This window comes from Stigmatopora argus, chromosome 6 (genome assembly GCF_051989625.1).
Source record: "Stigmatopora argus isolate UIUO_Sarg chromosome 6, RoL_Sarg_1.0, whole genome shotgun sequence".
NCBI classification, from domain to species: domain Eukaryota; kingdom Metazoa; phylum Chordata; class Actinopteri; order Syngnathiformes; family Syngnathidae; genus Stigmatopora; species Stigmatopora argus.
Window position 1 is genome coordinate 12314544 of NC_135392.1, and position 12896 is coordinate 12327439.

A 12896-nucleotide genomic window follows, 5' to 3' on the forward strand; every position below is an offset into this window, starting at 1 on the left:
AAAGTCGTTATATTACAAGAACATTTTCCATGTTCACCCTGGGTTTGCGTGGGTTTTCTCCTGGTACATCGGTTCCCTCCCACATCCCCAAAACATGCATGCTAGGCTAATTGCATGCAAGCCAAAATTTCCCTTGGTACGAGTGTGAGCATGATTGGTTGTCCGTCTCCTTTCGGCCTGCAATTGGCTGGCCACCGAGTCAGGGTTAGCTGGGATAGGCTCCAGCACCCCCTGCAAGCCTCGTGAGTTTAACCGTTTCAGAAAATAAATGAATGACATTTCCAACAACATTTAAATAAGTTTAAAGAATACTAAGCCGGGTAGGAGACTTTAGAAAAGTGCTTGAAAAGCAATACTGTCATCTAGGGGAATTATGTATGTATTGCAGGAATTATTAGAGTTATTTAATACCCTAAAATAATTGATAGTTGAGCATTTTCTTCATTTTACGTCGGCCTAATCCATTAGGAGGGAAAAGGGAAGGATCTCAGGGCAAAAAGGTCATAAAGGTCAGCACAGACGACTCAAGCGACTGTCAATGTTCCATCACTGTTGTTATATTTCCAACAATAAAATATACTTTCTAATATACTGTACTTTTCCCTCTATATTTAATCTGTATCCACTAGCTTAATGCTACTTTCTTGTCAAACTCAAATGAACCCCAAAAAATGCTTTATTCTTCAAAAAGAATGCAAATGATATTATATTCTATATCACAGGTGTCAAAGTGGCGGCCCGGGGGCCAATTTTGTACGGCCCCGAGAAAGTAAATCATGAGTCTCGACTTTCTGTTTTAGGATTAAATTCTAAATAAAGAATATAGATGTGTATCATATTTCCTGATTTCCCTTTTTTTTAAATCAATAATTGCAATTTTTTAATTCAAGTTCAAAAAGCATTTCATCTAAAAATAAATATCTAAAAATATGTTCAGTTTTCCACTTTAATATTGAACATAACTTTAAAAAAGACGTTTTCCCCTACTAAGGAAAAAAGCTCAAATAAACATTGTTCTAGATCTATTAAAAAAAATGAAGATTTCGGGGTTTTGATCCAGTTCTTTTAATCCCATTTTAAAAAAATACACTTTAACCAATGAGATTTCTGCAGAAAACAAGAAGCACCTGACAGCAATACACTGATTGCACTTGTAGGACACCAGATTGGTGAAAAGGTGTCTTCACTATGGGTTGGAAAGAAAACCTGCACCCATTGCGGCCCTTTGTAGAATAGTTTGCCCACACCTGTTCTATATCATTAATGGACAAGGTACCCCAAGAATAGGAGCAGTGAGTGGGGGGTCGCCTCCAAACAATCCCTCCCTGCCTTCTTGACATCAGTGATGACATCACAAGTGATTATAAATAACCAGTTTGAGACCTCCGGCATATCAGAGAAACCCCACCCGCTAAGACAGCTGTAGTTGATGCCGGCGTCACCATGCGTGAAATTGTACATCTGCAAATTGGACAATGTGGCAACCAAATCGGCGCAAAGGTAATTAAACTGAAATATAGTTATACTTAATAATTATAATTAGATTATAATATAGTTTTGTTTTAATCCAGTTATGTTGCTATTCGTTATTGTTACAATGTTATGTCCTTTTAAATATAAGTATGGTTCTGATGATGTAAAATGGAAATTGTTGCATTAAGGAACATTTTGGATTAATTAAAAAAATCTATATTATAAAAAATAATTACTCATCATCTATTGTGGCTTTGTTATTTCATTCTTTGTTTATTATTGCAATTTACAACTAAAGAGAAAAATATGGTGATTATGTCAACTGCATTTTTTTTTGTTAAACATTTATTAGAAAAAAAATTGCATTTAAATTATTTTGTATTTTTCTCATTTATTTTTAAGATAGAAGTGAATCATAAATACTTCAAACTGATAATATTTTCAGTTTTGGACTCCCTTGATTGGTAGTTGCGGCTATTCTAATATTAATATTTTATGTGACATTTACTGTGAGTCAAAATGTGGTATCGTGGTGCCAATAACTGAGTGACATGGGTGTTTTCTGTCGGGGCATTTTGAGAGGAGATAAGGGTGACACTGGTGAGGGCGGGTCATTCCATTTTTATCGTGGCCAACGCAAAACGAGAAAGAGGAAGAACGAGATAGTAAGCAACCCATAATATGACATTTCATCATGCCACTTGGGTCCACATCCATAAACAACAATTGCAAGTTAACAATGTTACAAGTCATTCACTTGGAAAAAATGATATGTTCATCCACATAAAATTATTACGAAAATCATCCATGGTGCCTTTTTTTCTATTTCAGTTTTGGGAGGTAATCAGCGAGGAACATGGGATCGGAAACACGGGCATCTACGAGGGGGACAGTCCTGTCCAACTGGAGAGAGTCAATGTCTACTTTAATGAGGCTCACGGTAAGGCGCCGTCTAGTAACCATGTGATGAGCCAGCGCCGGAACAAAATTGTACAGGGCCCGGTGCAATGAATTTCAACGGGCCCCCTAACTTAATATTCAGAGGGAGCCAAATGAGTGGGCCCCTCCACACACCCGGTGCTGGGGGGTGCTGACAGAAATATTTTATCATTGAATAACTACTTTGTAAATTACACTTCTCCTGAATCACGTCCCCATCACTGTTATGGACATTTGTTTCAGTGCTGCAGTCAATGTCCACTCTTTTTGCAGGTGGTAAATATGTGCCTCGCTCCGTGCTGGTTGACCTAGAGCCGGGAACTATGGACAGCATCAGGGGGAGTCGAATCGGAACTCTCTTTAGGCCAGACAACTTTGTTCATGGTGAGCTACTGTGGTGCCTCGTTACACAAGTGACCTGACTTTTTTGTTTTTCGCGAAGCATGAGTAGTATGTTACTCCTTCGAGCGTGTTCTACTAAAATCAGATCTCATCTCATCTGATTTTCTTAACCGCTTTATCCTCACTAGGGTCGTGGGGGGTGCTGGAGCCTATCCCAGCTGACTTCGGGCCAGAGGCGGGGGACACCCTGAATTGGTGGCCAGCCAATCGCAGGGCACAAGGAGACAAATGAACCATTCACGGCCACACTCCTACCTAGGGGCAATTTAGAGTGTCCAATCAGCCTACCATGCATGTCTTTGGAATGTGGGAGGAAACCGGAGTACCCGGAGAAAACCCACGCAGGCCCGGCGAGAACCCGCAAACTCCACACAGGTGGACCGACCTGGATTTGAAGCCAGGTCCCACACCGTGAGGCTGACATGCTAACCACTCACTCCACCGGGCCGCCCTTAAAATCAGATCATTTCCAACAAAAGAAAATGTCTTGAAACCGCTGCAGTGCTAATTAAGTTACTGGCTAATGGCTGCTAGCTGACCCTGAAGCGAATGCTGGCAAATTTCCAAAAAGATTCCAGAATCACTCAGCAGCGCTGTCCTCCATTTTGTCAATTTAGGCAACTCCGGAGCTGGTAATAACTGGGCGAAGGGCCACTACACGGAGGGGGCGGAGCTAATCGAACAAGTGATGGATCGGGTGAGGAACGAGAGCGAGAGCTGCGACTGCCTGCAAGGGTTCCAGCTGGTCCACTCCCTGGGGGGTGGTACGGGGTCGGGCATGGGCACCCTGATGATCAACAAAATCCGAGAGGAGTACCCCGACCGCATCATGACCAGCTTCAGCATCATGCCCTCCCCGAAGGTCTCCGACACGGTGGTGGAGCCCTACAATGCCACGCTGTCGGTGCACCAGCTCCTGGAGAGCACCGACGAGACCTTCTGCATCGACAACGAAGCCCTGTACGACATTTGCTTCCGCACGCTCAAACTCACCACCCCCAACTACGGGGACCTCAACCACTTGGTGTCCCTGACCATGAGCGGGGTAACCACCTCCCTGAGATTCCCCGGGCAGCTCAACGCCGACCTGAGGAAGCTGGCGGTCAACATGGTGCCATTCCCCCGCCTCCACTTCTTCATGCCAGGTTTCGCCCCCTTGACGGCACGCGGCAGTCAACAGTACCGCGCCTTGACCGTACCCGAGCTCACCCAGCAGATGTTTGACGCCCGCAACATGATGACGGCCTGCGACCCCAGACGGGGGCGCTACCTCACCGTCGCCGGCATCTTCCGCGGCCAGATGTCCACCAAGCAGGTGGACGAGCAAATGCTGGCCATCCAGCAGAAGAACAGCAACTATTTTGTGGACTGGATCCCCCACAATGTCAAGGTGGCTGTTTGTGACATCCCGCCTTGTGGTCTCAAAATGGCCTCCACGTTCATAGGCAACAACACGGCTATCCAGGAGATATTCCGCCGTGTTGGCGACCAGTTTGCTCTGATGTTCCGGCGCAAGGCCTTTCTCCACTGGTACACTGGCGAGGGCATGGACGAGCTAGAGTTCACCGAGGCGGAAGGCAACCTCAACGACCTGGTGTCCGAGTACCAGCAGTACCAAGACGCCACCGCCGACCTAGAGTCCGACCTGGAGGACGAAGACGAACCGGAGCCGCCCGTCATGTCCGTGGCCACTAGGGTCCAGTCTCGAACGGAAGTTCAAATGGAAACCGTGAGAGAAACTGTGGACGAGGACACGACTTGAATGTTGAGCGTCTGTGAGGAAATGGTGCTTTGGAATATTATTTATACAAGTGTACTTTCGTTGAATATTCATTCCCGTGGGGAGTTGGTTCTCAGCCTGTGGGTGCTTTGGCTTCCTCCCACATTACACAACGCGAATGTTGGGTTCATTGAAGACCCTAAATTGTCCATAGGTGTGAATCTTGGTGTCTTGTGACTGACAGTCCACCAGTCCAGGGTGTACTTTACTCTCGCCCAAAATCTTCATATTAAAAAGGCACTGATGGGTTTTCGGCTTCACCTTCCTTTCACCCTTGCGTAGTTGGTCTGGAAAAATACTTGACTTTGCATATATATGCTTCACTCTCTATATAAATGAATACATATGGTGTTTTTTTGATTGGTTTGTTCATTTATAGTCAAAAGTTGGAGCGTTACGAGAATAAAAGCCGTACATATTTCAGAGTAATGTAAGAATGGGAAATTTGTGAAGTGTAAATTGATTAAATGCAGGAATGTTAACGGGAATAAAGTTGGGTTATGAAACTACTGTAAGGTTCTAATGTAGGGTCATGTTATGAGAATACAGTCGGGAAAGTTTTGAGATTACGGATGTGCTGTTAAAAGTGTATCAATTTCAAATGTCATCTGATAAAACTTGGAATGCTATGTGAAAAATGTCAATTGAAGTTATGATGTTACGAGAATAACTTTTTTAAATTTGTGAGACTAAACACAAAATTAAAAATATGTCGTGGGGTAAAAAAAACCTAAATTGACCATAATAATACCAGAAATAAGGCAATAGTTTAAGACTTCATAAGTCATTAAGTCCCATGTCCCCACAACATATTCATCAGGTGATATAAAGCTACAAAATACTTCACATTAAAATTCAAAACAAGCAATTGAGGTGTGACAAAAATGACGCTATGCCCTCTATTATTGTGACATTTTCATAATAGTAGCTAAATGTGCACATTTTTATTCTCATAGCATTACATTTTTTTTTTAATTCTGACTGTATTCTCACAATGGTATGCTTTAGATCTTTTTTTTTACATTCACAATTACTATATTGTCAATGTTTCAACTTTAATATTCCTTTGTTGTCTTTTCAGTGTGGCCCCAACATATATAATATATCATCCATTTATTTAAAAGCTATTTTTAATAATGCTAAGTGAGTGATGGGCCACTTTGACGCTGATAGTGTGCTTGGTTGTCACAGTGTTTCCTCCCAATTTGAGTGGTCTGGGACTTTGAGATTACATATTTTACCGCCTTGAATGTCTGTGCCATAAGATAAGTGCAGAAATAAAGCTATCTAAACACGTATTATGTTGTGTGTGTGCATTTTTTAAATTGACTAACATATGTTCATTCATATGTACTTTATTAAATAAATAAAACTAAAATAATGAATGCTGTAATTATTTTTCACAAAAATAATGCATTACTCAGTGAGATTCGCTCAGAAAAAAGGGGAATAAAAACAATTACTCAGAAAGATATGATTTCTACAGGACAAAGAAGGGCAAACAAGGACAATGGCAAATTCCATGGAAATCGTTGCGTCTTTGTTAATAGTGAATACGTAGGAAATGTGTAAACATGCAGCAACAAAGATAAAAAGTACTTGGAAAAGTTGTTTCTAGGATGAAAAAATGATTTTTTTTGTTTATTATCAAGACAATAGTTCAGAAAGTTGTGAAACTCATTAATTAAAAAAATAAGACAGTTGTTCTGAGAATAAGCATAAAACTATGAGAATTAAGTAACATTGATAGTTGTAATGTTCAATTGGTTTCTGTAATTAAAAAAAACTAAGTAATGCTATAAAACATTTAACATTGATGGTTATGAGAAAAAGGCCGTTATATTTGACATACTAAAGTTGCCTTAAATTAAATAGGGAAAATGTTACATTCCAAGAATAATCTTAATGTTACAAAATAAAGTCAAAGTGTTACAAAATAAATTGCATTGTAGTATATGGTTTTTAAAAAAGCTCTTGTTATGTCACTCCAGTTATGACTGACAACAGGCCGGTCACGCGGCGGGTTGCATGCTGCTGAATACCGGAAATACGTCACATTGCAATCACGTGACAGCTCCATGAAGAGCAATGAGAACCAGGAAAGGAAGGGGGAGGGCTTTACGGTTGTCTTGACTTCAACCCGGCATCCCGCACACGTCGACCGGCTTCAGAGTGACGGATCACCCCGGCGAATTCTCTCCCATCTATCCAACCAGAACTCGCCGCACGATGAAGATTTGGACATCTGAACACATATTCAAGTAAGTTTCAACTCATTGTTTTCACTGGTTTATTTGTCTAACCTGCGTTATACTTTGTCCTGAACAGCGAACGGCTTACACAATTCACAAAAAGGAACATCCGGGTATTTGATGAGGCGCTCCAATAGACTCCTTGCTAGATAGCTAGCATGCTAGCTACATATTTTTTTGTCATTATATCGGCTTTCACGGTCAGTTTTGAGAAATATACGTATAAAAAGTGTCTGGAAAGGACCTAGACCTATTGCAAAGGCGCATGTAGATGTAGTTGGTGATGTTCTTATTGCATAAGCGACCCGTGCCGGCGCGTAACCTTTCCCCTACTTTTCCCTTTCTCCGGCTATCCGTCGTCATTGGCCAAATGCGTCGCCATGGAAACGAGACACTGACCTTATTCTAACTTGCATGTGTAGCTGGAAGAAAGCATCATTTTGTTTTAACGAGGACCAGAAAGTGACATTTTGTGCCACTTTAATACGACCTTCAAAAATTTCCAAATATTCCTGACAGAAATGTTTCCTTAATTGTGTGCTTCTCATATTCCTATTTTATCTTCTGCGTGATGAAATTACAAAATACTTAGATTTTGAATCTAAATATTACTGGCCACAGTAAATAAGTGTTAAACATGCTGAACCATTCATGGTAAAACTTGGCTGTTGTTTTTTCCTCCAACAGTCATCCATGGGAAACGGTGACCAAGGCTGCCATGCAAAAGTACCCCAACCCAATGAATCCTAGCGTGTTCGGAGTTGACGTTTTGGACCGGACAGTTGACAAGCAAGGCCGCCTTCACAGCAAAAGACTTCTCAGCACTGAGTGGGGTCTACCTTCCATTGTCAAGTCTGTGAGTACATTCATCGATTATTGCGTCTTCACTTCCTCGTAATTTTGTTCCGCTATTACAGTGGTGTCAAACTGGTCCTCAAAGGGCCGCAGTGGGTGCAGGTTTTCATTCCAACTCAACAAGAGGATACCTTTTGCAAGTGTAATCAGTTATTTAAAGTCAGGTGCTACTTATTTTAGAAGACACCTGATTGGTTAAAATGTCGGCACTGGATCGGTTGGAACAAAGACCAGGACCCACTGCGGCCCTCGGCGGAATCGGTTTGACACCCCTGCGCTATTAATTATTTTAATTTTTTTTTAATGAAAATGTGAAAATACACGCTGAAACTCGTAAGCAGAAGCCGCTCTTGCTACGAGGACTCGGCACTGAAAAAAAAGTGTATAATAGGGTTGACCCTACTTTGCATGTCTGCTCTACATTAACTGTCACATTCGAGGGATTACTGTACCCCTAAAAAAAGCAGAGCCGGTTTTTGCTATGAGCAATTTGGGCGACTGTCCGTGACGCAATACGTAGGGGCACACCATAGCTCTCGGTAAAAACATTTTTTTGTCAATTATGTTGCCGTCTGTCTAGGCTATTTATCTTTTTTACTGTAACAAATTTCTTGTGAAGATGTGGATGATGATTTTGTATCATGGTGTGTAAAAAGGACAAAAGACATAAAATATCGAGAGGTTTGTTCGCCCATGGCACAAAATTAATCAGGACCGCTTTTGGACAAAAGAGTTGGAATGACTTTGTGACTGGAGTGTAGTAGTTGTGAAAGAAGAGTGTAGTAGTTGTGAGTGCCAATTTTGTCGTGGTGGCATGTGATGTAACTTTCCGAATTAAACTGAGAGCTCACGAGAACTCTAAATTCCTTGTGGCTCGTGTTCTATCTGGCAGTTCTCGTGACCTTTTTCCAAGGACTACGATCCAGACTGTTCCAATGAACTGGAAATATGTGTTACCTTAGCATGACTCCGCATGCTCAGGGCACCAATCTTTATGATGTGTTCAATTGTTTTGATTTTATTGTCACATTTGTCCTCAGATCATTGGTAACACGCGGACGTGTACGTACATTCAGGAGCATTCGGTTGTGGACCCGCAACAGAAAAGTCTTGAACTTCAGTCGACCAATGTGAGTACTTCATCGTTTAGGCTATGTTATTCAAACAGTAAGAATGATCTTTTTCCAAACTCGTTATACAAGTTTGTTATAGATTGTATAATGACCTTTGGTGGAATGAACACCTGCCTGTTGTGCAATGGATTGTACTTCCACTTTACTCTTGGAATACCTGTTTGACGACGTTGACCTTTTCTCTCGCCCTGTAGATTACATGTACCAACCTGGTGTCAGTGGATGAAAAGTTAACATATACACCTCACCCCGATGATTCTAAAAAGTAAGTTTGTTGAGGAAAACCCAACCAGCCGGTGTGCAAGACTGAGAATTAATCGGGTGTGTTTTTCATATATCCTCATAGAACAATCCTGACGCAAGAAGCTATCATCTCTGTAAAAGGTGTAAGTTTGAGCAGTTACCTGGAGGGCCTCCTCGCAAGCTCCATCTCAGTCAATGCAGGAAAGGTGAGAGAGCAACTACAATACACACTGGACTAGTCAGCAGTCAGCTTCAGGCCGTGTAAAGACTCAGTTTGCCACAAACAATTATTTAGATTGGTGACTAATCTCTGACTCAACTGATTAGCGCATATATATATATATATATATATATATATATATATATATATATATATATATATATATATATATATATATATATATATATATATATATATATATATATATATATATATATATATATATATATATATATATATATATATATATATATATATATATATATATATATATATATATATATATATATATATATATATATATATATATATATATATATATATATATATATATATATATATATATATATATATATATATATATATATATATATATATATATATATATATATATATATATATATATATATATATATATATATATATATATATATATATATATATATATATATATATATATATATATATATATATATATATATATATATATATATATATATATATATATATATATATATATATATATATATATATATATATATATATATATATATATATATATATATATATATATATATATATATATATATATATATATATATATATATATATATATATATATATATATATATATATATATATATATATATATATATATATATATATATATATATATATATATATATATATATATATATATATATATATATATATATATATATATATATATATATATATATATATATATATATATATATATATATATATATATATATATATATATATATATATATATATATATATATATATATATATATATATATATATATATATATATATATATATATATATATATATATATATATATATATATATATATATATATATATATATATATATATATATATATATATATATATATATATATATATATATATATATATATATATATATATATATATATATATATATATATATATATATATATATATATATATATATATATATATATATATATATATATATATATATATATATATATATATATATATATATATATATATATATATATATATATATATATATATATATATATATATATATATATATATATATATATATATATATATATATATATATATATATATATATATATATATATATATATATATATATATATATATATATATATATATATATATATATATATATATATATATATATATATATATATATATATATATATATATATATATATATATATATATATATATATATATATATATATATATATATATATATATATATATATATATATATATATATATATATATATATAAATAATTTTTCATAATTTTTATATATATATATATAAAAATTATGATCCTTATTGTTTATTGTGCTTGGAACCAAAAATTGCAATGAGAAAAGTTGGATTGGTTTGAATAACTTTATTCATCCCGTATTCGGGAAATTTCATTGTCACAGTAGCAACAGGATGAGAATGCAAATACAGGAAAGGCATTTTAGACATAAATAGATAGGTAATAAGTAAATAAATAAGCGTGTTGCTGAAATATATATGTGTATGTGTATATGTGTATATGTATATGTATATGTGTATATATGTGTATATATATGTATGTGTGTATATATATACATGTATGTATATATATATGTATACACATATATATATATACACATATATACACATATACATATATACACATATACATACATACATAGATGTACAGTTGGACTGTGAATCGTATTTAGCAAAGGTTTACACAGACGTTTTTCTAATCTCTTCCTTTAATTAATTATACAATAATTTCTATAAAAAATAATCCATTGTCAAAATAGTTTTCATCTAATTTCATTATTGATTAGTCGTTCATGGCACATCTGATTGAGACTCAAATGAGCTTCTTGAACTATGAATGCGCCAAAAATAAAAAAAAACTGACAAAAAACAATCAACTGTTTTTTTTTTTCTAGTTAACTTTATCTTATTTCCCATTTTTTTCTATCCTTCCGTCCAGGGCCGCGAAGCTCTAGAGTGGGTGATCCGGCGGCTCAACACTGAAATCGAGGAACTAGCGGCGACAGCACGTGGAACGATACGCACCCCCATGGCCGCTGCTACCATCACTGACAAATGACTTCCGATTCCAATTTTTCTAGCAAAGCGTCCCTCACCCCTGCAATACGTTTACAGGCTGTGTACAAAAATGGACTTGTAACAGGCTGCGGTAAAGTCTCAGGGGCTTGAAGTGAGCACTCAGGGAATTGTGGACTTGGTTGTGGGAGCGTGCCAAAAGCTCTTAGACTGGATTTCTTCCGCATTGTCCAGTTATAAAGTTAAAAAAAAAAGATTTTGGCATTTATTTTGAAGCGGGCGCTTGAACCTGCAGTGTAAAAAAAAAAGCCTGGAGCAGCTCGGTCAACAATAGTGTTGCCAGTTGTGTCATGGAAAAACAAGAAATGCATTTCCACAAGGTTATAAAAGCATTCATACAAGGAAACGGTTCACTAAAGGAAGCGGTTTCATCAATGGCACAGATTTTATTATTTTTCTTCCCGTGTTGAGATACTGCAACACTTCTGACCTCATTGATAATGTTCTGTACTGGTAGATGGCCATGTAAATTATTAGATGTTATTTAATAGTCATGTATTTAAGTTGTACGAAGGGATCAAGTTGGAGTAAGTGTGTTTTGATGAAGTCAATCATGGGTGATTCCATGTTTAAGAAGGCTGCCATCATTCTCTCAACCAAGGCACTGCACATTCAGGAGCTGATGGACATTAATGCTTGCAAAGGTTTCCATCCTGTGACAAATGAACATTGTGGACTTTAAAAAAAAACATTTGAATGTATAACATATACTTGGAAAGAGAAAGACGACTTTTAAAAGCTGTGAGTTGGAAATTGTAACTCGTGCCTCTGTAAAATAAGTGTTCATGCCAACTTAGACACTGTTCATATAATAAAAGCATTTTGATGACTTTGTAAATGTGCCTGTGAAATTGACCTAAATATATTTGATCAATTATAAATACAAAGTAAATCCACTGTTATAAGAGCTTTAAAACTCCACATTGCTATTACCAAGATCTTATCTGTATTTTATGGCAATACAAGAAAGCTTAAGGACAAATAAAAAAAACTCCTAAATTACCTTTAACTTTCATTTAAAATGACTACTGAAGTGTTCTGATTTTGGTTCAATTACTATATAAAGCTCAGCTTGGTCTCTAACATGTCTTTTATTCCTCCCAGCAACGGTTTAAAAAAAAATACCAATACGTACACACATTATATTTCGTTGGCAGCTAAGTGTTAGCCTTGTTGCTCGTAAGTTCCATTCAACGCCGGCAGGTGGCGATAACGCGCCTCTACGCTGTATTCTCAACCACGGAATTTAAGAAGCAAATGGCTTGTTTTGATTTGGCACCCAGTGCCAGCTGAGTTTTAACGTTTTCTTGTTAACTTCGAATTATATTCGACATTCATCCCCACTTACAGATCAAAATAATTTCACAGAGTTTGATCTAAAAAGACTTGGAGGTAGGGAACAATAACGAGGCGACCAAAA

At 36.5% G+C, this 12896-nt stretch overlaps 2 protein-coding genes across 2 annotated transcripts; both read left to right on the plus strand.

Moving 5' to 3' along the window:
* The first annotated feature begins 1179 nt into the window (after nt 1-1179).
* LOC144075783 (tubulin beta-6 chain) lies at nt 1180-5892 on the plus strand. Its single transcript, XM_077603157.1, has 4 exons — nt 1180-1500; nt 2305-2413; nt 2686-2796; nt 3432-5892. Exons 1-4 carry the CDS (start codon nt 1444-1446, stop codon nt 4574-4576), a joined length of 1422 nt encoding a protein of 473 aa, XP_077459283.1. The 5' UTR covers nt 1180-1443; the 3' UTR covers nt 4577-5892.
* A 780-nt stretch (nt 5893-6672) lies between these two features.
* LOC144075659 (PRELI domain containing protein 3B-like) lies at nt 6673-12314 on the plus strand. The gene is made up of 6 exons (XM_077602951.1): nt 6673-6855; nt 7534-7702; nt 8742-8831; nt 9029-9099; nt 9181-9283; nt 11340-12314. The coding sequence occupies exons 1-6, from the start codon at nt 6824-6826 to the stop codon at nt 11457-11459; spliced, it is 585 nt and encodes a 194-aa protein (XP_077459077.1). The 5' UTR covers nt 6673-6823; the 3' UTR covers nt 11460-12314.
* The last annotated feature ends 582 nt before the right edge of the window (nt 12315-12896 follow it).

What these genes read in the sequence shown, in the direction of transcription:
- LOC144075783 (XM_077603157.1), top strand. Translation starts at nt 1,444, where the DNA reads ATGCGTGAAATTGTACATCTGCAAATTGGACAATGTGGCAACCAAATC. An exon ending in GCAACCAAATCGGCGCAAAG is followed by an intron (nt 1,501 to 2,304) that starts GTAATTAAACTG and finishes TTTCTATTTCAG; the next exon opens with TTTTGGGAGGTAATCAGCGA. An exon ending in CTACTTTAATGAGGCTCACG is followed by an intron (nt 2,414 to 2,685) that starts GTAAGGCGCCGT and finishes CTCTTTTTGCAG; the next exon opens with GTGGTAAATATGTGCCTCGC.
- LOC144075659 (XM_077602951.1), top strand. Translation starts at nt 6,824, where the DNA reads ATGAAGATTTGGACATCTGAACACATATTCAA. An exon ending in ACATCTGAACACATATTCAA is followed by an intron (nt 6,856 to 7,533) that starts GTAAGTTTCAAC and finishes TTCCTCCAACAG; the next exon opens with TCATCCATGGGAAACGGTGA. An exon ending in TTGAACTTCAGTCGACCAAT is followed by an intron (nt 8,832 to 9,028) that starts GTGAGTACTTCA and finishes CTCGCCCTGTAG; the next exon opens with ATTACATGTACCAACCTGGT.